Source organism: Condylura cristata, unplaced genomic scaffold, assembly GCF_000260355.1.
Source record: "Condylura cristata isolate star-nosed mole 26May11 unplaced genomic scaffold, ConCri1.0 scaffold00001, whole genome shotgun sequence".
NCBI classification, from domain to species: Eukaryota; Metazoa; Chordata; class Mammalia; order Eulipotyphla; family Talpidae; genus Condylura; species Condylura cristata.
In genome coordinates this window covers 58627993-58649432 of record NW_004567102.1, presented here as the reverse complement: position 1 = coordinate 58649432, position 21440 = coordinate 58627993, and the positions used below count along the sequence as shown (strand labels likewise).

Below are 21440 nucleotides of genomic sequence, written 5' to 3'. Positions count from 1 at the left end.
ATTTTCCAAATGACCAGTGCCTGCTGTTACAAAATCATGTGCAAAAATAATATCCATTCAAACTGCAGGCTAGATTAATACAGCATTTTATCTAACCATACAAAAAATTCCTGGATGTAGTTTGTAATTCCACACTGTAAATATTACAAACTTTAACTCATAAAAGTTCAAATTTTGTTACAATACCAAAGAAAAATTTCTAAAACCATTTGCATATGATAATGAGGTTCAATTTTCTCTCTATGGTTCATCAAGGGCAACATATAGCAAGAGATTACTGTAGAGCAGATGTGAAATCCAGCTTTTTGTACTGTGACAAAACATTAAAGACATTTGTAAAATTTGAAACAGTATCAGGCTTCTCAGAAATCATTTTTGTTTTGTAAAATATAACATTTTATAACACAATGGATAGATTATTGTTAACAAATTAATGAAAATATTTTAAAACCACTCTGGCAGGTATTGTAGGTGTTGTATGAGCACTTTCTTTGGGGTTCTTATTCATTTTTAAGTCAGAGGGCCACTAGAATGTTTGGGATAAAACAGAGCTTGAGTAGATTTCAAACCATTGTTCTCAAAAAAGACAAGCATTTTGAAAGCTCTCCTCACAAGATTTCAAAAGTTGAAGGAAGTCTGTATGAGTTACTGTTGTCTTAATATGGTTTAGGATTTAGAGGCAACACAAAAAGTCATGTGTACTGGCCCATCCAGCTTTACTTTCAGGGTCGCAACATGCTATCTCTTGAGCTGTGTTTCCTGCTACTGGGAGCCTTTTCATTTTGACTTGTATATCAGCCCATTTCCTGATGGAAAATGCAAACAGGGTTGATGAACCCTGTATATCTCCATTCTGTATTCCAGCCACAAGGAAGACACATTTGTTTTCTTTATTTTTCAATAAGGTCTGCTTGGCATGTCCGGGTGTTACATCATGTTGTTTCCCTTTTACCTCTCTTTTCACTCTGTGAAGGCCCGGCTCAGACACGTTCTGCAAATGCCTGGCTAGGGTTTATTAGCATCTACTACTCCATTACTCACCTCCTTTCTTCTCCCCTGCTCCAACTTCGGGTGCTCTCTATCAATCCCTTGCTTACTGATTCACATAAATACCCTGGATTGCAAGCTTGTTAATAGTGATGACGCTGTCTTAGTCTTGTGTCTTACCCAGCACATAGTATCCTGCACCTCCTAGGTGTTTCACCACTTGAAATTTGTGAACACTTATGAGCTCTACATCTTATTTGTCTTTCCTTCTCAACTTTTAATGGATCCATTACTATCTTTTAACACTTGCTCCAGATCATCAGTTATGACTGAGAGGCAGCATCCTGTCCTAGTCACTGGTCATATAAAAAGGTCTTGACTGTTCTCACAGATGTGGAACTCCATGTCCATAAATAGAACAATCACCACCCTTCTTTGATTAAAATGACAAGGGGAGTGTGTGTATTTCACTTGCATCATTGTGGATTGTTTTGAGGTGAGAAGCTCAGATTCAGATGAAGTCTACAAAGTATTAAAAAATTAAAATAAGGAGTAATCTTTTGCCTTGATTCCTGTGCTATTTATTTTTTGCTTTTTACATAATAGAACTTCATTTATGGGACTTATTCCTTATAGAAAGAAAGAACTATTCCCTATAGAGAAGCTCATAATATTTGAATAACTATAGTACACATTACATTTAGAGCATTTGGGAATAAAAAAGTGCCATATATGTTATTTGTAAAAGTAGGCAGTCCCTTCCTGCTGATAAAATCAGACACCTTCACTAATATATTTACACAGGAGTATGTTGCCAACACAAACAATCATCCAGACTTGGGGGTAGCTCAGTGATTGATGTGCTAAATTATAAAAAAGACTTTTTCTTGCTTCTCCTGCATGTTCTTTACTTTGATTCTTCATAGATGTAAAATTTCATAGACAGGAAATAAAACAATAGAAAATTAACTAGCACTTACCAAATTCATCAAAACATATGTATTTTGTAACCTTTTTGTAAAAATCACCAAGTACCCAAACTCAATCCTTCCATCTATTATAGAATCATCACCCAAGGGGGAAGAAAATGAGGCTGCTTCTGGCTGTTAGTTTTCAACTCTCATTGCTTTAACTCTGAAGGAAGAGTCTGGATCATTGCCATCATGCCCTGTTACTTCATTTGGTCCTTGTTATTTTGACAGTAACTGGATAGTGATTTGTTGATTTGCTTTACCACACATCACTTGAATTTGTCTCCTGCAATCATGTTTATAACAACAGGGCTTATTATTGATGAGATAGTACCTAGTAAGTAAATGTCAGAGGTTTCTGTGGTGACGTATTTAGGAAACTATAAAGGTCACTTCAAACACTACTCAGGAATCAGCCTAAAAACTAACCTTACTTAAAAACTAAGGCTATGATTCTGGACTTTCTACAATAAAGACACTCACATACTTAAATAAAAAATATAGACTTTCTAGCTTGAATAGTTTTAGTCCTTATTAATGTTGACTTAAAAAAATTGGTTTTGCCTGTCATTTTTTTATTGAGTACCTACTATGTGCAAGATGCATTGTAGGGAAATATAATTGATCTGGTCCTTGCCCTCTTAAATTACAATCTCATGGGGGAAGACAAAAAAAAATTCATCATTTTATTAAATTACCAGTGTATACATGTATTATGCTATCAAAAACTATGTGAAAAAGAAACCCAGTGCAGGGAGCAAAGAAGACTTCTTTGAAGAAACAGCATTTGCTCCAAAGATGTGAAATATGAGTATTAATTACTAAGTGAAAGGGGAAAAGAGTGAGGGAGTGTACTTTATGCAGAGAGAACAATGCCTTTAGAATACCTGTGGTGGGAAGGAGTTTGATGATTTAAAGGAACCAAAAGAAAGGCCATATGGCATGAAGGCAGAAATAAATAGAGTAGGATTGATGATAAAGAGAATACTGAGAGCATGCAGGATCCAGGCTCTGCAGGATTTGAGTCTTCGCCACAGAAGCTTTCAAATAAAATGAACCGATTCACATGTTGAAAGGGTTTTCTGGCATTGATGGGGGGCGTAGTTTGGACTGGCACTGCCATTGGTACTTTGTGTGATGATGAAAGGCTCACTCTTTCCCCTGCCCACTACTTACTGAACATGAGTATAATCAGTAACTTTTTTTTTCATCATAACTAATTTAAATTTAAATAGCAACATATACTACCCGAGTACATGAGATCCCATTATTAGCCACTGCCAACTCATTGGGTATGGGAATGAGGGAGAGAGGAAGTACAGATGTTGGGAAGATGCTGGTGCCACTTAGTGAGCTAGAGACCAAAGCAGAAGATAAGTTGGAGGGGGAAGAGATACGAATTCAGTTTTACCCTGGTAAGTGGTATCTCCCCAATTGGACCTCCAACCGGAGTTGTTAGGTAGGCATCAAGGGACAGCCGAGACAATTGTCTCCATAACTGTAAATTCTAATTTACTTTTGTCTAAGTCAACAAATAAAGGTTTGATGAAATTTTAAAAAATGGGTACATAAAATTAATTTTAAAAGGCAGTTTTTCAAAATAAATTTATCTAATTGTTCAAATTCTCTATGAATTCTCAGAATGATGATTCAAATAGACTGCACCCTGTTTTTATAGGTGAATGTTCTTGAAAAATAAAAACATTGATTCAGGCAGTATAGCAAGAACATAGTGTTACAGGGGAGGACAGACAGCTCCAAATATGAGGCCCAGTGCAGGTTGTAGAGTCAGAAAGCACCAATGTCAGAATCTTGATTAGCATCGTTAAGCCTCAGTTTTCTCACTTTTTTTTTTAAAGAATTATTTATTTGTGCATACAGAACTGGGGTAGTAGGTCAGAGGTACAGAGGCAGTGAGAGGATTCACCAGAGACAGAGTCGGGAGCATAAGTACACTGCTGACGGGAGCAGCAGGAAAGGTCTGCTGCACCACGTGGACACCTCTGGGGTCGGGGATTGAACTTGCACTGAAGTGGCTGCAGTGAGCTTACAGTGCTGCATCCTAACCTGTTGCGCCACCAGGGAGAACTAGTTTTCTCACTTTTAGTGAAGCTACTACCTTTAGTTATAAGACTTCTAGTAATATATGTAGTGGATCTGGTATTTAAAAAATACTACAGTAAAGGAGATTTATAGTAATGGAAAATTAGGAAGAAAAACTTGTGTTGTTCTTTCTTCTTTCATTCTCCCCCACCCCAACACCAAGATGCATTTTGACCCTTCAGATTGTTAATACTGGAAAAATCTTATCAGTTGTTTAAAATAATAATAGCAGCAGCAATAACACTAATTGCAAGAAGCTAGGAGCTTCTTATTTTATTGCAAGACACTTTTTAAAAAGATTTATAATACTGAGATCTTCAGTAGTATAAATTGTTGAGAACTAAACCAATTACAAATGTATTTGAATATATACTGTGAAGCATTTTAGGTTGGTAGTTTTACTAGAGAACCAGATTTGGGGAATTAGGGATGATTATATATTTGTTAGCTTCATGTTTATAAAATCAGCCTGCCAATTAATTAGAGTGTAGTACATTAGTTAATAGTACATCTGCTCATTTCAGAATAGTTTTCTGAAAATAAAAGATCTGTTGGATTTAAATGTAACATTGAGTTGTAGTTGACATAGGGTTTTGCATCCTAGTTGCTGATGTGATTTTGCTACATTATCTGAATTTTAAAGGCTGAATCACTGTAAAATTCATTTCTCACTCTTTGCAGATCATGTATCAGTTGGAGGACTTGGAGACAGCTTTTATGAATATTTGCTCAAGGCATGGTTAATGTCTGACAAGAAAGATTTAGAAGCTAAGAAGATGTATTTTGATGCTGTTAAGGTAAACTCTGCTTTTAAGTCATCTTTGCCATTTAGCTCTAATATAAAACTTGCATATTAATCGAGTTTTAATGAAATACTACATGAGCAGATCACAAAATATTTCTAGATCACAAAATATTTCTAGAGTACAAGTGCACTAATAGCACAATTGCAGTCATATACTTGATGTGTTTAGTTCTATCAGGACAGTTAAAAGTTTTTTACATGGTTCAAACATCATTTAAGAGTCACATATCTAAAAAAGAGGTATTTTTCTTCAGAAAGTAGGTGTTCCCTGCAGAGAGTTACAGTTAAAATTTAGATGGGAAAAATCATGAAAAGTATATTTTAAAAATTGACCGAGTTAAAATTGCTCAAGAATATGGGTTATCCTAGTTGCTACCTACAGAGATATTTGAACAGTACTAGGAAGTCCCCACATGAAAATCTGAACTAATCAGACTGACACATAGGGGAAAAGTATTAATAATTTCTTCTACCAATAATAATGAACAGCCATATACCAGAAACATTTTATGGGGTAGGGTGGGGGATGGGATCAAAAACAGTGGGGGGAGGGAAATGCACTGGACTATGGTGATGGCACACGGGTGATTTGGTGATGGGAAGCCCACGGGGGTGACAACTGAGATGGAAAAAGGCACAAAATGATGTAAAAATAAATATTATATTATTTTAAAAAATCAGTAGTTTTTCTAATGTATTTTATAATAGAGGAGAACAAAAGAGAACATATATTTGTTGAATTGTTTACTGGGTTAATTAGTGTAGTAAGTGTGTACTTTATATACAGTTTTTACTTGTTCACATTAGTTTACATTTTACTCAACGAGTTTTATGAATAAAGTGAAATGAACCTCAAAGAGATTGAGTGTGGAGCCAAAATTCAAACTGAATTTGTGTTCACAGATGTCCTTTTTTTTTTTTGACAATTAAAAACCATTGTTATTTATATCTTAATGCCAAAGAAAAGTAACATCTTTCATGAGTTTGCCACATGAACATATATGAATTTTTGTTTGTCATAGGTTGTACACATTAAATCAAGTTCACGTTGGTTAGAAACTTCCAAAATATAAATAACTCTTTTTCATCATTTATCAGTATTATTTCTGAAAGGATGACTACCATCTAAGTATCCAAAGCTTATTCTCATCCAGATTTTCTTTATTCTTCCACAAACACCTTGCCTGTGCCCCAGAAAGCAAATAACAAGACACTACACCCCAAGGCCGTCATTTACTTATCATCAAATGAGAATGACATTTATATCCACCTTGCAAAGTTATTGGCAATACTGCAGCATGATGAAAGAACACACAGCTGTCCCTTTTAACTCAACACTAAGCATGTATCTATGAATGAGAATTTCCATACTATATTTAAATGTTTCTTTACAGAAGTAAGTTAGTAAGATAAGTTAGAAACTCCTTGCAAAGCATGTATAAGAGTAAGAGTCAGCTAAGAAACACCTCCAATTAAGCCTCAATCAAATAAGAAAATAAAAAATAAAGTACAAAAGGAAATAAAAATGACTGTAGAATCAAGTACTTTAGTGACTAGTAACGTATGTCATATGATGGTTCATATTTAATGTTAATTATTGTAAATTATAAAATTATCTCAAAAAATTATGACTAAGTCATCAAAAATTGACCTTTCCATTGATTGCTTTAAAAAAATTCTTAATAATTAAAAGTAGTGGCAGCAGCCGTCCTGCGCGCCTCTGCCTATGCAGGTTTTCTCTTTGCCTTCCTTCGCTCTTGCAGCAGCTCCCTGCCGCCTGTGACCATGCAGGAGCTCTGCTTCACAGGCCTCCCTTGCAGAGGGCAGAGCAGCTCCCGACCCAGGGCTGCCAGCCTGTTACTGTGCATACGTCACCTCACGGGGCAGCCTTTCCCACCACTTCTGTCTATAAAGTGGCCTTTATTCTTCTCTCCCCCCCCTTTTTTTTTAATAAACCTGCCCTTTTAAAATATAAAAAAATGTGAAAGTAGTAATTCCTAGGGGGGATAAAATGAACATTTATAATCCCATGATATAGCCATATTCTTTTTAAACTGTTTTCCCGATGAAGGGGTCTAGAGGATTTTGGCATAGGCCAGTGTACCTAAATGTAAATTCAACTTGCTTTGCTCTGGTTCACAAGATTCCGTATTAATCTGTTCCCTCTAGTGAAAACAGGGCGCTTCACTCAACAAAGACGAGACAGCTCCATTATTTCACATGTAGGAACCGGGGCGCCTTAGTTAGAACAATGGTCTTCATTTAGCACAGATTTTATTAAAGCTCATGATGAACACCAACAGCAAACTAGAATGTAGTTTATTTGGCTCCTCAGAGTTTATTTTCTTCATTCCTGTGAGGTTTCAGGTTTTAACCTAGAGAGTGCTTCTCCATGTAGTATGATTTCCATTATGTCATATCTTAATTACCATATTGGCAGACACCCAATAATCTGACACATCAGATTATTCTGATCCAAAGTGGACCCCTAAAATATTGATGTTCCAGGAAAGGAAACTTTTCAGACAAACTATTGACAGGAAAATCCATTAAGAACAAGTGAAGTCAAAATATTTCCTGTTTCTCTTAATAATGAGAACAGTTTCAGTCCATTGTATGTTTTTAAGTTAAAAAGCAAAGATTGAGGCCCTCCCTGGTGGCGCAGCAGGTTAAAGCACAGCACTGAGAATCTAAAGCCGCCTCCGCATGAGTTTGATTCCCGCCTGCCCCGGAGGTGACCACATGGCGTGGCAGACCTCTCCTGACCCGCCCGCTGCTCCCCTCAGCAGTGTACTTCGTCGATCTGCCTGCTCTGCTCCTCACTCTGTCTCTGGTGAAGCCTCTCGCCGCCCCTGAGCCTCTGGCCTGTACCCCAGTTCTGTATGCACAAATAAATAAATCTTTAAAAAAAAAATAAAAAATAAAAAATAAAAAAAAAGCAAAGATTGAAATAAGCAAACTTCTGATTTTGAAAAGTGTAGCCAGTCTTCTCAATTTCTTTGTGCTACTTGTACTTTAAAGATTATTATTATCAAGGAGAGGATACTTTACATTATTGTTCTGGACAGTTAAGTTACTGAAGATAACAATAATCAGTTTTAGTTTTTCATTACAAAGCACTTTGAGGTTTCCCTTGTCTTATTTTGTCCATATCTAGACAAACCAAGAACCCACAGTGCTGTATGTTCACCTTACTGAGGTGTATTTGGGTGGCTGATAATTGAGCAGATGATGTATTAGACATTTACGATTCTAAAGACTTCATCAATTTTTTTCAAATATAAAAGGATGGCATCACAATGTATACAGTATACTTTCTTCCTACTTTATTTACATTTTCTCTTTACCACACAAACATTGCTTTGAAGGTCTTGCAAGTTTGTTGTAGTTTATTTTGAGAGGCAACAACTTGGTCAGAATCATGCCAAAAAAAAAAAAAATAGGACTTTATTCAGAATCCATAACAGGGTAATAATGTTTCTCTAATCCATGCTCAAAAGCTATTACTCTTGCCATGTAGAAAGAATAATTTCTTGGGTGATGAACAAATATCTGCTTGAAAAACTTTATTGCAGTTTGTGCTATGAAAAGTATAAATAGCTAAGATGTTCAGTGGAATTAAATAAGAATGAAATATTAATGTAATAACTAGATCACCAATAAAATTAGCTTAACCACAGTTAATGATCACAGTAGTGTATTCATTTATTTCTTATCATGTTAAGTTTCATTTCTTTATTTCTAATAAAAATGAGAAAGGTTTAATCTGCCCATATATTGATCTTCATTTATTTTTCTCTGTCACAAGTTTTTGCCTGTATATACTAGTATATTATTCCCATATCTGCTTTCTAAAATTCCCTCCACCCCCCCCCCTTTTTTTTTGTTTGCTTTCTTTGGTAGTAATGTAATAGTCACAGCTCTTTTCCTTCCTTCAGTAAAGATTAATGGAGGTGTGGAAAATGTTTCCTCTTATAGTAAGTGGAAATTGATAATTAATCCCACACTTCATTTTTGCTTTCTTAAACATATAGTCTTTTAATTTTCTCTGTTTACTTTAAAAGAATATCAACAACGCAAGGCATAGAAAGGTGTTTTATAAATCATTTTTCATGAGCATTATTATTTCTCCCAAATTCACAATATTTTTAATCATTCTACACTAATTTATCTTTTAATAAAATTATTTGGGAGGACTTTAATTAAAGTATTGCCATGATGAACATATGTGATTGATGATAACAAGTAACTTTACCCAGCATTGGACACAGTAGTGATCTCTTTCTAAACAAAATACTGCAGCCTCTCAGGATACACTATTATTCCCACTGGCTGGGTGAGGATACTGAGATGCAGGGATATAAATTACCTGAAAAGAAATTATATACAAAGTCAGGTAGTATGTATCAGAGCGGAACTTAGGGCTAGGCAGTGTGAATCCAAGCAGCTTCTCTTTTGTACTGTTTTGCTATTCACTAGCGCCTTAGAGAGCAGAAGGAAGGGCAATACCACCAGCCTGGATTTTTTACACATAATTACTCTGTCATTCATCCATGGTGGGGCCTGTGCCTCAGGTTGTATTTGCATTTGTGAAAATGGAAATGCACCAGACCATTACAGCTACACCAGAGACCTGTCTTGGAGAAGCAGACAGCTTTTAGGGTTTGAAGACTAGAAGCACTTGATCACGAAACCAAGCAAAAACAACATGACTGGTCCAACCACATTAACTCTTAACTAAGCAGTCTAAGACATAGACTAGAGGGAAAATACAGAAAGCAGTAACATAAGATGTCTGGTAGAACTTGATTTGTGAAACCAAACCTAAGTTGAGAGTGATGTGTTTTTGTTGTTGCTGGGGTGCTTTTAGTGTAAATTTGAGAAAAGATTACAAAATGTCAAAAATAAATTATTTTCAGGCAATCGAGACTCACTTGATCCGCAAGTCTAGTACAGGACTGACTTATATCGCAGAGTGGAAGGGGGGTCTTCTGGAACACAAGATGGGCCACCTGACCTGCTTTGCTGGGGGCATGTTCGCACTTGGAGCAGATGATGCTCCTGCGGGCCTGACCCAACACTACCTTCAACTGGGAGCTGAAATTGCCCGCACCTGTCATGAATCTTACAATCGCACATGTGAGTACATGTTACCGCTCATCATTTACAGACTCTTCCAACATGTGCGTATTTCCTTCAGGAAGGAACGTTGGCATTGCTGCCGTTGAAAGAACATTCACACGCCTGACAGTCATGATCAGTGTCTTACAGGAACTTGTATTTTTAGTTTGAGAGACTCTCTGCATATCTACCTACCCTTAGTTTGCCAAGAAACAAAAATTCTGGCCATAATGGTGCTGCTTTATTTAGGTAAATCACAGTGGGCAAGGGGTTCTGTTCCAGGGTAAGAAGTTACATTTTATAAGCCTTGATTCATTTTCCCAGATATGATATGAGTCTGGCTCACTTCTTACAAAACAGGAATTTGAAGCCCAAAAATTAAATACCATCTCTCATGACATATGGCCTGGAGCTCTGATTTTCCTACTAACTAGTAAGGCCAGTGGGTGACCCATCAGTGATGGTTAAATGAAAGAAAATTTAAAATTGCTATTAGAAGTGGAGCCTCTTGGATGAAAATGTTTTAAGTCAATTGAATGTTTATTATTTGAATTTAAACCTATCCCTTAATATGCTTGTTTTTGCATCTCTCTTGAACGACATAAAGAACTTCCTAGTTTCATATAAGCTACAGGCGCTGAGTGTTGTCCAGGTTAATAACCGCTGTCACTCATTAAATGTTCTTCAGTGGTGAAACTGGGACCAGAAGCTTTCAGATTCGATGGTGGTGTTGAAGCCATTGCTACAAGACAAAATGAAAAATACTACATTCTGCGGCCAGAAGTGGTTGAGACTTACATGTATATGTGGCGACTGACACATGATCCAAAGTACAGGAAATGGGCCTGGGAAGCTGTAGAGGTGATGTTTCCATGTGTTTATTGTTCCTACAGATAAATGTCTGGAAAAATGTTCAGTGTAACCTACAAACCTGGCATTTCAGCTTTTCTATGATTTTTAAAACTTTGACCAGAACTTTTTCCATTCGGACTTTGTTTTCAGTTAAACCAGTCCCCAGTTAAATCACTTCCCTTATATCCCTGCCTATAACTTTGCTTTATGTAACAATGATATGCCTGCATAGGGACTTTGATTTTGAAGGAGCACTCTGGAAAAACATATTATATGATTAAGTCCCCATGACTCTAGAATGATCACTTAATTCCACCAAGGGTTACTGGCAACTAGGGGACAGTCATCCCATCCTTTTGTCTCTTTCAAGGGACTATTATGTGGACTTCTGCATTAATCTTTGAGCACTGAAAAGATATTTGCTTTTACTTAAAGTGAATTAGTACTTAGATTAAAATTTTGAAAAGAACAGCTTTGTGCATGAGTATTTCTTCACTAGACTCAGGTTTCTCTGAATATCTGTAAACTTTCCATCTGTCCAGTTGTGTTACTTTGTCTTTGTCACCTCTTGGGTTTCTTCATGCTAAATATCTTCCTAAACTAACTTATTGAACAGTTTGTACGCTGGATACCAATAGTGGAGCCCTCCAGGATATGCATCAAACAATGTCTAATTTTAAGAGCTATTATTCTGAAAGGAGTAGGAGAGAGTTTGGGGAAAGAACAAGCAAATGCTTTAATAGCACTTGTCCTCTAGGAAGTCAGCTATCTTTAAAAGACATCCATTAGGAATGACTTCCCTCAGCAAAGCTAAAATGAATATTGCCTTTGCATAAAATTTAACTCACATCTTAGGAAACTATTGATGAATTGCTGCTTATTACTCTTTTCATGCAGTGTCTTATCTTATTACTAGTGATCAGTCATTTAAGTAATAGCAACTTTTTTTGTCCTGCTTTTTGAAAACATTGCTAATGGTTTAGTCACTTTGAATTCACATTTCTTTAAACTTTTGGGTTTTCTCTGGAAAATGAGTTAAAATTAAAGGTTCATCTAAATTTTAGATAGGGAATTTTTTGGTCTTCAGTGGATCAGCAAAGTAAATGAAGCTAATATTCACCTTACAAATATCAGTTCCCATTGGAAAGATCAGTAATGGTATTTTCATCAAATCTAAAACACCGTAATTTATAAGAAGCACCATTATTTCATTTGCCACTAGGAAAGAACACTGCCAACTAAATTATGACCTGCCAATTTTAGAGATGTGAAAACTGCCTAGCAGAGAATTGACTCAAAAAAGGAAAGTCAGTAAATTTGTTGCTGTGTTGGCAGGAGGCTTTGGTTTGCTTGACTCTTCAGAAAGTTTGTGAGCTATGAGGTGGGTTTTATGAGTTAGTATTTTTATCTGTTGTCCATTCTTTAGTGTGGTGTATAATAATAATATGAAATTTCTTCCCTGTGTCACAACAAAGCATTGTCCTATTTTTGATACTGATAACTTACGCTGGAACTTGAGGTAGAGTGGGGAGATGGGAAGGAAGATGAGGGCTTCAGGGGAGAGTGCCTTGCCTGTTTTAAAGAGCAGAAATCACAGGAGACGCAGCAGTGTCTTTTGACTGTGCCACACTCTCTAATCACCACATACACCCCATCACTCCCTCAGCCCACCCGTTCAGGGTCCTACCATGTGGGCAGTGTCACTTCCAGCTCCCAGGGACTCACAGCTTCTTCCCAGGCAAGTGACTTGGGGGAGTTAACAGCTCCAGGAACAACCTTCCCTATAAGGTTTTGGAGCCATTCCTGAGGTTGGGGGCTGATGGACTGCTCCCCCAGGCTTACATATTGTAAAGTATCCCCCACCTTCCTGTCCTCTAAGAAAATGCACCCTTCCCAGTGTTCTTCCTCGACACATATATAAAAGACATGATTTCTTTGTGTTAAGTACATGCAGGACATGTACTAAGTAAGTTTCTTAATAACCGTGCCAAACAAGGTATAAAAGTGCATCATCGGCCCAAACAAGGTATGAAAGGACATAATCCACCAGTGCAGCCTGAGTCTTCCTTCACCAGAGTCAGCAAACCATTAATCACAGGTGCTCAAGCACTTGGGGATGTACATAAAAGAAAAAAAATCTACCTGGTAACTCTTTTGCTTTTCCTCAATTATGTTGTGATAGTCTATCCAATTACTCCCAGTTGAACATGTGTAAGTAATATTCTGATAATGCTGATACTGTAAGGTATACATATTCATGTATAAGTAGTAAGTACAGATTGTATATGCTCTATTTATGTAGACACATAAATTATATAATCTCACAGCTGGCCAAAGGTAGCAGGTTGTTCTTTTAAAGGAACTTTTCTTCTTCTTTGTGTGTACACACATTTTTTGCTAATCTCCCAAATCTAACATGGAATGTTCTGGCTCTCAGAGAGTGGTGTAAATTTCGATTTCTTGCTTCTGTTTCCCAACCTTGATGGCTGTTTCCAGACTCTCTTTGGTATGTGTGGTTATGTGGTGTTGGGGCGGGGTAAGAGGTTGAAAATTGTATTTTCTGATTTTATTGAGGTGGCAGTAGCAATACAATATGTGCTCAGGAGTCTAGGATCGTACTTCTTAAAGATGTATGTCACCACGCTAACCCACCCGCAAGGCCTGGTTTTCTGTGTTCTGCCCTTGAGGTGACACCAAACCCAAGCAGTCAGCCATCAGAACCTGCTTTCCTGGAATTCCCTCTTACAAATCGCTGTAGATAACTGTCTGTCTAACCTAGTAGCTCAGAAAACACTTTTCTCACAGTGATATTTTCTTCCTTAGACTAATTCCTGCTGAAACCATACAATGCCAAGTGGTACCCAGGAGTCCTGAATAGTCAAAGAGAAAAATCTACTTTTTCCACTCTAAAAGAGTCTATCATCCATGCACACAAAGGCGAAGAAAACACTCTTGGTGTGACCCAAAGATCTTTAATTGGTGTGAAATTTCAAAGAGCATAGACAGAAAAAGAGAGGCTTTCTAATAACAGGCTTCAAATCAAACTCCACAAAGCACTCATCTCCTAATGGGCAAAGGCCCAGTCAGACAGACTAGTCCCATCGTGAGGCAACTGGGGCCCACAAGCACCAGAACAAATCCAAGGCACATGCCAGCAGGAACCGCACAAAAGGGGTTAGCCGGGACAGAGAGAGACCCAGAATTCAATGCACACCCATATAACCACAAAGTCAAGATAACAACTGCCCCACAGCTGCCCTTGTCTCTGCCCAAATCCTAAAGCCACCAGGATGAAGGAACAAGAGCAGCCTCTCCAGCTGTCTCATTTCCAAGTGTCTCTCCTTCCTCCTTTGTTTGACCTCTAATATACATATGCATTATGTAAAATATACATATCAGCTGTGTGTATGTATGTATGTATGTGTGTGTCAGCTTTGTTTCTTCTTTCCCAACTTCACATAGGAAAACCATTTATGGAATCCTAGGATTTGTAATCAGAGCATCTAGATGTAAATGGGAGCAATAGGGGTAGGAATGGCACAGTCACAGAAATGTATTCTGTAATGATGCTGCTTGCTATTCTCTACCTTTCTCTCACCCCAAAAATGTCAATAACTTGGGGGTCAGACTTGTCACCCTTTTGTTTAGAGTCCAGACACTAGAAACATCTTTCTCGCCTTCTCTGTTGGCCCACCCAATTCCACATGGCCCCTAATACAAGCATTTACATAAAATGTACATGCTCTGAGAGCCTGAGTCTCCCAAGAATAGACTAGTGCATTGGGCCCTGGGCAGCCTACTGTGGAGATACCTGTCTGCTTCCACCATGAGCTACAGCAGAGCTGAAGCCTGTTTCTGCCTTTACAGCTTCATGTTGCTAAATTCCACAGAGTACTAACATGAAGATTTTTCCTGATGTGAAATTTGAAAATGCTTCCATATATTTTTATTTCTTCTTTTTTTTTTTTTTAATTTACCAAAAGCCACAAAAAAATCACTAGTCATGCTTCTCCTAAACTCTTGACAGGCCTCCATGTCTGTGCTAAGCATGCCTCCTTTTCTCACTACAGCCCCATGTTGAGGGTGGGATACCTCGTTGGAGGCCTTAGTTAGGAAGACTGCAGCTGGAATTTGCACCTCCCCTGAGCCTCTAGACTGCAATCTGGACTACTTACCTTGGCTCCTCACAGTAGGACTGGGAGAAAGAGAAGGCATGGGAATAGCTATAAAGAAGGAACTGATGGGGCATGTCTACCCTCAAACAACTCTTTTCTGTAACAAAAAACAGCACAAATAGGTATTTCTCTAGAAGCAAGGGCCAGCTGCTTATCATGCTGATTCACTCAATAGTTATCATCAAAGAATTTCAAGAGACAAACTAAGGAAAATTTTTGTGGTTAAACTCCTTTTTTAGTAAATGTCTATAACTAGGATTCCATTATGTTTAGTAACAACAAATGTATCTTCCAAATTCACATTTCTTTCTGTTTTCACAAGAAATTTTCACTAACTCCATTTTGACTTTTTGTCAGAAAGTCTTTTTATAAGACAAGGCAGGAAAGAGGAAAAAAATAACAGAAATTTAAAGTTCCTTCAGGCTTTCTTCCATTTGGCTCATGTCTGAAACTTAAAGGATAATGGAAGCATTTTTTTAATTGATTGTTCTTGTTTTCCCAGGAGCTTTTAAAAGTACCAAATCAGGAGACACTATTCATGTAGCCTGCCAGTTAGGGTTTCTCTAACCTGATTATTAAATGCTTCTCCTCATGGTCCCCTGCGCTCTCCCTTCTGCCCTCCAGCCATAGTGTGCAAGATCAATATCCTCATTATCAGTGTCTGCAGATGGAAGTGGGGCTCCCAGGGCCTCTCCTGCCTCCCTGTCCTCTCTCCTGGGCTGTACAACTAAAAGCTCTGTTTTCTTCCAAAACTCTTTTCAAGCAAATGGAATTTTTTCTCAACTAATACAAGGTCTGTATCTTTTTGATAGTTGGAAAATAGGAGAGAAGTAGGATATAACTATACTTGTAAAAAAGTATAGGTTATGCTTCATAAGAGAAAAGTGAACAATTAGTAAATGATTAGTAAATAATCTGTAACTTTATCCTGTTAATGTTTTCTATATTTTAAATATTAAGTTTTGTTTTAAAGTTCATCATTTTTGTCCACATTCTACAAATGAGAACCAGATTATTTGACTCTCTAGTGTTGATAGGATTAGTGGGGTGTGAGTTAAAAAATAACCTTCCTAGGAAATAATATGGCCAGTAACCAGCTAAGCACTGTAACTTACACATAACAAAGAACAGTCAACTTAATGGCCACTGACAGTAGAAGGCAAGTGTTATTACCTAAAGTTTCATTCCCAAATGAAACTTTTCCAAAGATCCCTTTTAGCCAGCTAACTACTATAGGAATGTAGTTATCACTTCTCTCTAGATAACAGCTGGTGGACCCATCTTCTTCCACCCCAAACTAAAGAAAAACAAAGATGTTTTAGAAATATGTACCATATATTCTTCTCACTGCCTTCTATCTTCTTTTACCTCTGTCACCAATATCACTTACTTTTAAGAGGTAAGATAATCTGATTTCAGTAATAACCATCCTGGTCCAGTGCACTTTCTCATATAGTAGTTAATAATTGCAATTGGTATGAACAGTCTCTTTAGCTAGAAGGCAATAAACTGTCCCTGGAAGTGTCATACACAACCACCCAACTCTGCCAGTGTAGCAAAAAATGACACAGACAGTAGATAGGATTTAGCATGTTGTCCGCAGTTTGAACAACCCCATTCTTCGTCATAGAAGGAAAGGATAAAAATCTACTGAAAAAATTTCCTAAGTTGAGATAGACTGGATATATAAAGTCATATATTCGTAAGTCCTTCAACTTTTCATACCTTATTTGCGTTACGATGTTCTGATTTTGTCAATTTTCACCTAATTAGTTTGGCACTCAATTTGAATCTCAATTTTCTTTTAATTTGACAATATAACTGTAAAAATTCATGGCAAGCAGTCCACTAAAATTGAGCATTTTTTCCCTTTTTATAATTCAGGCTCTGGAAAGTCACTGCAGAGTGAATGGAGGCTACTCAGGCCTAAGGGACGTGTACCTCAGACATGAGAGTTACGATGACGTGCAGCAGAGTTTCTTCCTGGCAGAGACACTAAAGTAAGTAGTTACTGATTTAGTCCTGCCTGTTCTTCCATGAGGCTACTTATTTTTCTGTTGTTCAGCTATGTAAGTTCTTTGTAGATCCTAATAGTAGACCTTTGTCAGATATATGATGTGCACATGTTTTCTCCTATTCAGTAGCATATCTTTGCTTTAATCATGGTTTCTTTTGTTGTGCAGGAGCTTTTTACTTTGATGTAGTCCTGTTTGTTCTTTTTGTTTTTTTGCTTTTGTTTCCATTACCATTATAGTCAAGTCCAAGAAGGCATCACTGAAGCCAATGTCATGGAGTGTTTCACCTGTTTTCTTAAGTGTATTTTATGATTTCAGGTCTTACATCTAAGTCTTTTATCCACTTTGAGTTAATCTTTGTGTATAGTTTGTGTATAATGTGAGAATGTTCTAGTTTCATTCTTTTGCATGTGAATTTTGAGTTTTCCCAACACCATTTGATAAATAGACTCTTCCTCCATTGTATGCTCTTGCCTACATTGTCTTAATTTAAATGTCCATAAAAATATGAGTATATTTCTGGTCTTTTAATTCTATTCCGTAGGGCTATGAATCTGTTTTCATTCCAGTATCATACTGCTTTGATTACTATTGCTTTGTGCTATAATTTAGTAAGGGAGCCCAATACTTTCATTCTTTTGCACAGCTGCTTTGACTCTAGGATATTTTGTGTTTCCGTATAATTCTCACTAATGCTTGCTACAGTTCCTTGAAGAATGCCATTAAAATCTTGACAAGGATTGCAGTGAACCTATATAGTTCTTTGTGGAAGATGGTCATTTTAACACAACTACTACACTGTAAACCAAGGTGGTAACTTTAACACACCTAAAACACTGCAAACCAATGTTACCTTAATAAAAGTAATTGTTTAATTTTTTTTTTAAATGTGGCTGGAACATCTGGATAAATCTTCTTTGCAGAATTCTTTGTCATGAACACATTCTAACAATGTCAAGTATGACTTCTTCAGTATGCTGCTCTACCTGCAATATTTGCAAGTGTATTTCAGTCATCAGAGTGACACCCTTTATCTGTGGGGAGATACATTATACATTCCAAGAACCCCAATGAATGCCAAAACCTATGATTATGTTCTTTCCTATACATACCTAACCTATTGATAAAGTCTTATTGTATCTTTAATTGTAGGTACATTAAGAGATTAACAATAATAACTAGTAATAAGTAGAATAGTTACAGCAGTACACTATAATGAAAGTTATGTGAACATTGCCTCTCTGTCCATCACTTTCTCAAAATCTATACTGCTCATTATTGTTAGGACACAGGTGAACACAGATAACTGAAACTAAGGAAATCAAGATCAGATATACGAAAGAGATGCTTTATAAGTTTAAGACATGGGAAGTTTTGTATGGTGCTCACACACTAAATGAAAGCAGAGTGGCTATTTCACTTATTAGCATATCCTCTCACAGTTTTGCTATTTCCTTGGTTCACTATAAGATGGAGACATTAATGTGTTTTTTGATGAATCTTTCCGGTTTCACTGCCTGATGTGATTTCTCAGGCCTCATGATCTTGTTTCTCTCTCCAGATATTTGTACTTAATATTTTCTGATGATGATCTTCTTCCATTGGAACATTGGATCTTCAATACCGAGGCACATCTTCTCCCTCTACTCCCTACAGATAAAACGGATGTTGAAGTCAATGCAAACTAAAAGGACTATATTTTATCCTGCTCCATTCCCTTCACTACATACCTTAATAATTCCTTTTCTGGTATTCAGGCACATGATGACTTTTTATTAATAGGTCTGTGATTATTCTAAGCTCTAAAATTGTTTTGCAGTCATTTATGTTCATTGTCATAGGCATAGAGGGTACCTGAATTCCTTTATTGTATCTTTATTATTCAGTCAGTAGATCACAGGTTTTATCTTTCTTAAAAAATAAGCTATTATCACTGAAGTTCATGAAGGTGGTGTATCATTTTTATTAAACATAATACAGTGGTATACCAGTGACCTCTTAATTACAATTTTGATTTGACTGCAAAACTTTTTCCTCCTCTATGAGGAGATGATGTCTGCTTTAAGCTGTAATGTTTTGCCATGTTGCAAAAAGCCATAACAATAAATTAAATATTAAAAAAAAGCTTTTTTCTTTTCAATTTCATGTTAATCTGGTTTATCTATCCACCAGAGACAGATCTTATAACTGTGACAGCTTCCTTATGCGGGTCTATCATTATTTGATAGAATATCTCCTAAAATACTTCGCTCACCTTGTAAATCAAAAAATTAGAATGTCATCCTAAAAGGATCATCTCATGTTGATCTCATTTCATTGGCACCACAGTGCATTTTGTTGGTTAATTATATTAGTGTTTCCCAATTTGTCAGTTCTCAAATTTTACTTTATATGCCCTGTGTCATTTCTGGATCATGTACTGGTTAATTTCTTCCATCCCCTATTACAAAGTGAGGTGAGCTTTCTTTCAAGTTTTGCAGAGCTCTGCTATTACTGAATTATATTTTTTAAAGAGAAATAGTATGACTTTTAGTGTATTCGCTTTTGCTCTTAACTGGATATGTGAAGACATTGTGTCTCTAAAGAAAGTGTGTTTCATAGGACTTTTAGTTTGCATTTCATCTTTTTTTTTTTTTCTTGAGAGGCAATATCTTTGCATTTTGTCCAGATTTTTCAGATTTAAAAGGGCCCTTTCTCAAATCTAGTAAATTATTTCATGTCATTTAATGGAAGCAGGATTTAACTCTGAAAGCTTTGCCAAAGTATTCATGTTCAATTGAGGAAAAGCTAATAAACTTTTTGGCTAAATGAGAATATAGTCTATTTTGTCTGGTTAAAGTCAGCTTAGAGTTTCCAACTTAGAAGCAAATATTATGTTTTCTTCATACAGTTGTTTTGAGATTATAAATGGGTTTCCCAACTATAGGTTTGGTCACGCTGCCTTTTCTTTTCTGAATGGTTCACATTATGTGTTTCCATGAAAGGGCCGTATCATGGTGCATAGTCAGAGGTATAGAGACTGACCAACTGCATTTTCAACCAACATTGGTCAGCTAGATCAGGGAAAACCCTTGAATTAGGTTGAGGCATATGAAATTGCTGCATTTGTTCTTCGAAAACTGTCAAATATCAGCAATTTTTTACAGTTCAACCTAATACTATTTAATACATTTATTTTCTTAGCTCTGAATAGACTTACTAGTTTTAGCCATTTCTTCTTTTCAAAGTATCATAAGAGTTCTTCATCTAAAAGGACTTATGGGGTTTTTTTTTCCATTTTTGTTCATTGGTATGTGTCAATGAATAAATCAATGAAATTAGTAAATGTGCACCACTATTGCAGTGTTTCCATGACCCAGAATAACTTCTTCCACACATATCTTCAGCTCATCTTATAAAATGGATAGCAAAAGTCCTTTTCCCAGAACTTACAGATACAATATAAAAGATTATTGCCAAAATTGGGCCATCTGCATTCAGATTACAATTTTTACATGAATGCCCTTAGACTAGCAATTTAAATTTATCTTCTTTGCTTTTCAATTTAATTAGGAAGAACACAAAGCTGATATTTCTGCGACAGAAAGGGTATTAAATTTGGGTGTGTATACACTGCTTTCTAATGTACCTTGGTGTCCTGGTACAAATAGACAAGCTCGCACTGCATATTGCACTGCCAGGGCACAGTAAAAGTTTTTCAATTCTAGAACTTTGATTTTTTTAATGTAAGTCTCAAAACACCAAAAATGTATACAAGATTAATATGATGATGATGTAATTTAATTAAAGTTATAGTTTGTGTTAATTATTTTATGCAACTAAAGTCCTTAGGTAGATACTGCCTTTTATTCATTTCCAGCCAAACTGTGCAGTTAAGTTTACATATATATTTACATTCTGAAAGGTGAATAATTCAAGCAGCATTTACTTTTGTGTTTCTGCATATGTTTTGGATATATTTTGTGCAATTACTATTACATATATAAATTGCGTGGCAATTTGCAGGACTCAGTGATGTTTGTCATGACTCGTGTATACCCATTCTTTACATTGATTGTTTTTAATTTGTACATAACTCCATTCTTTCACTTCCAACTTTATATAAATCTCTAATGTTATAGGAAACATAATAGATTGATGCCTAATTTTTAAAAACTATATTTGTAAGATTTCTCTATTGTGAATAAAGCCTTTTAATATACCTCCTCATTTGTTATGTTTCTCCTTTTAAGGAAGCTTTTATATATGTATGTAGGGATAAAAACACACCGTTGCAAATGGAATATTGTGTCCTAGAAGTGATTCCATATCAGACGCAGAGAATTTTGACTAGGAAACTGAAAGATGACATAAGTGGAGCCATTTTTAAAATGGAGCCAGGCAGCCATTACAGTGAAACCGCATTACCTGC

At 36.4% G+C, this 21440-nt stretch overlaps 1 protein-coding gene across 1 annotated transcript in view; it reads left to right on the top strand.

Annotated features, from left to right (window-relative positions):
- The window catches only part of MAN1A1 (mannosidase, alpha, class 1A, member 1), a 160979-nt gene extending 139767 nt beyond the window's left edge, over positions 1 to 21212 (top strand). Inside the window, exons 9-13 of the mRNA XM_004673818.2 lie at positions 4743 to 4858; positions 9786 to 10005; positions 10676 to 10848; positions 16899 to 17014; positions 18591 to 21212. Coding sequence (XP_004673875.1) covers positions 4743 to 4858; positions 9786 to 10005; positions 10676 to 10848; positions 16899 to 17014; positions 18591 to 18717 — 752 coding nt within the window. The 3' untranslated portion in view covers positions 18718 to 21212. The remainder of the gene's footprint in view (positions 1 to 4742; positions 4859 to 9785; positions 10006 to 10675; positions 10849 to 16898; positions 17015 to 18590) is intronic.
- The last annotated feature ends 228 nt before the right edge of the window (positions 21213 to 21440 follow it).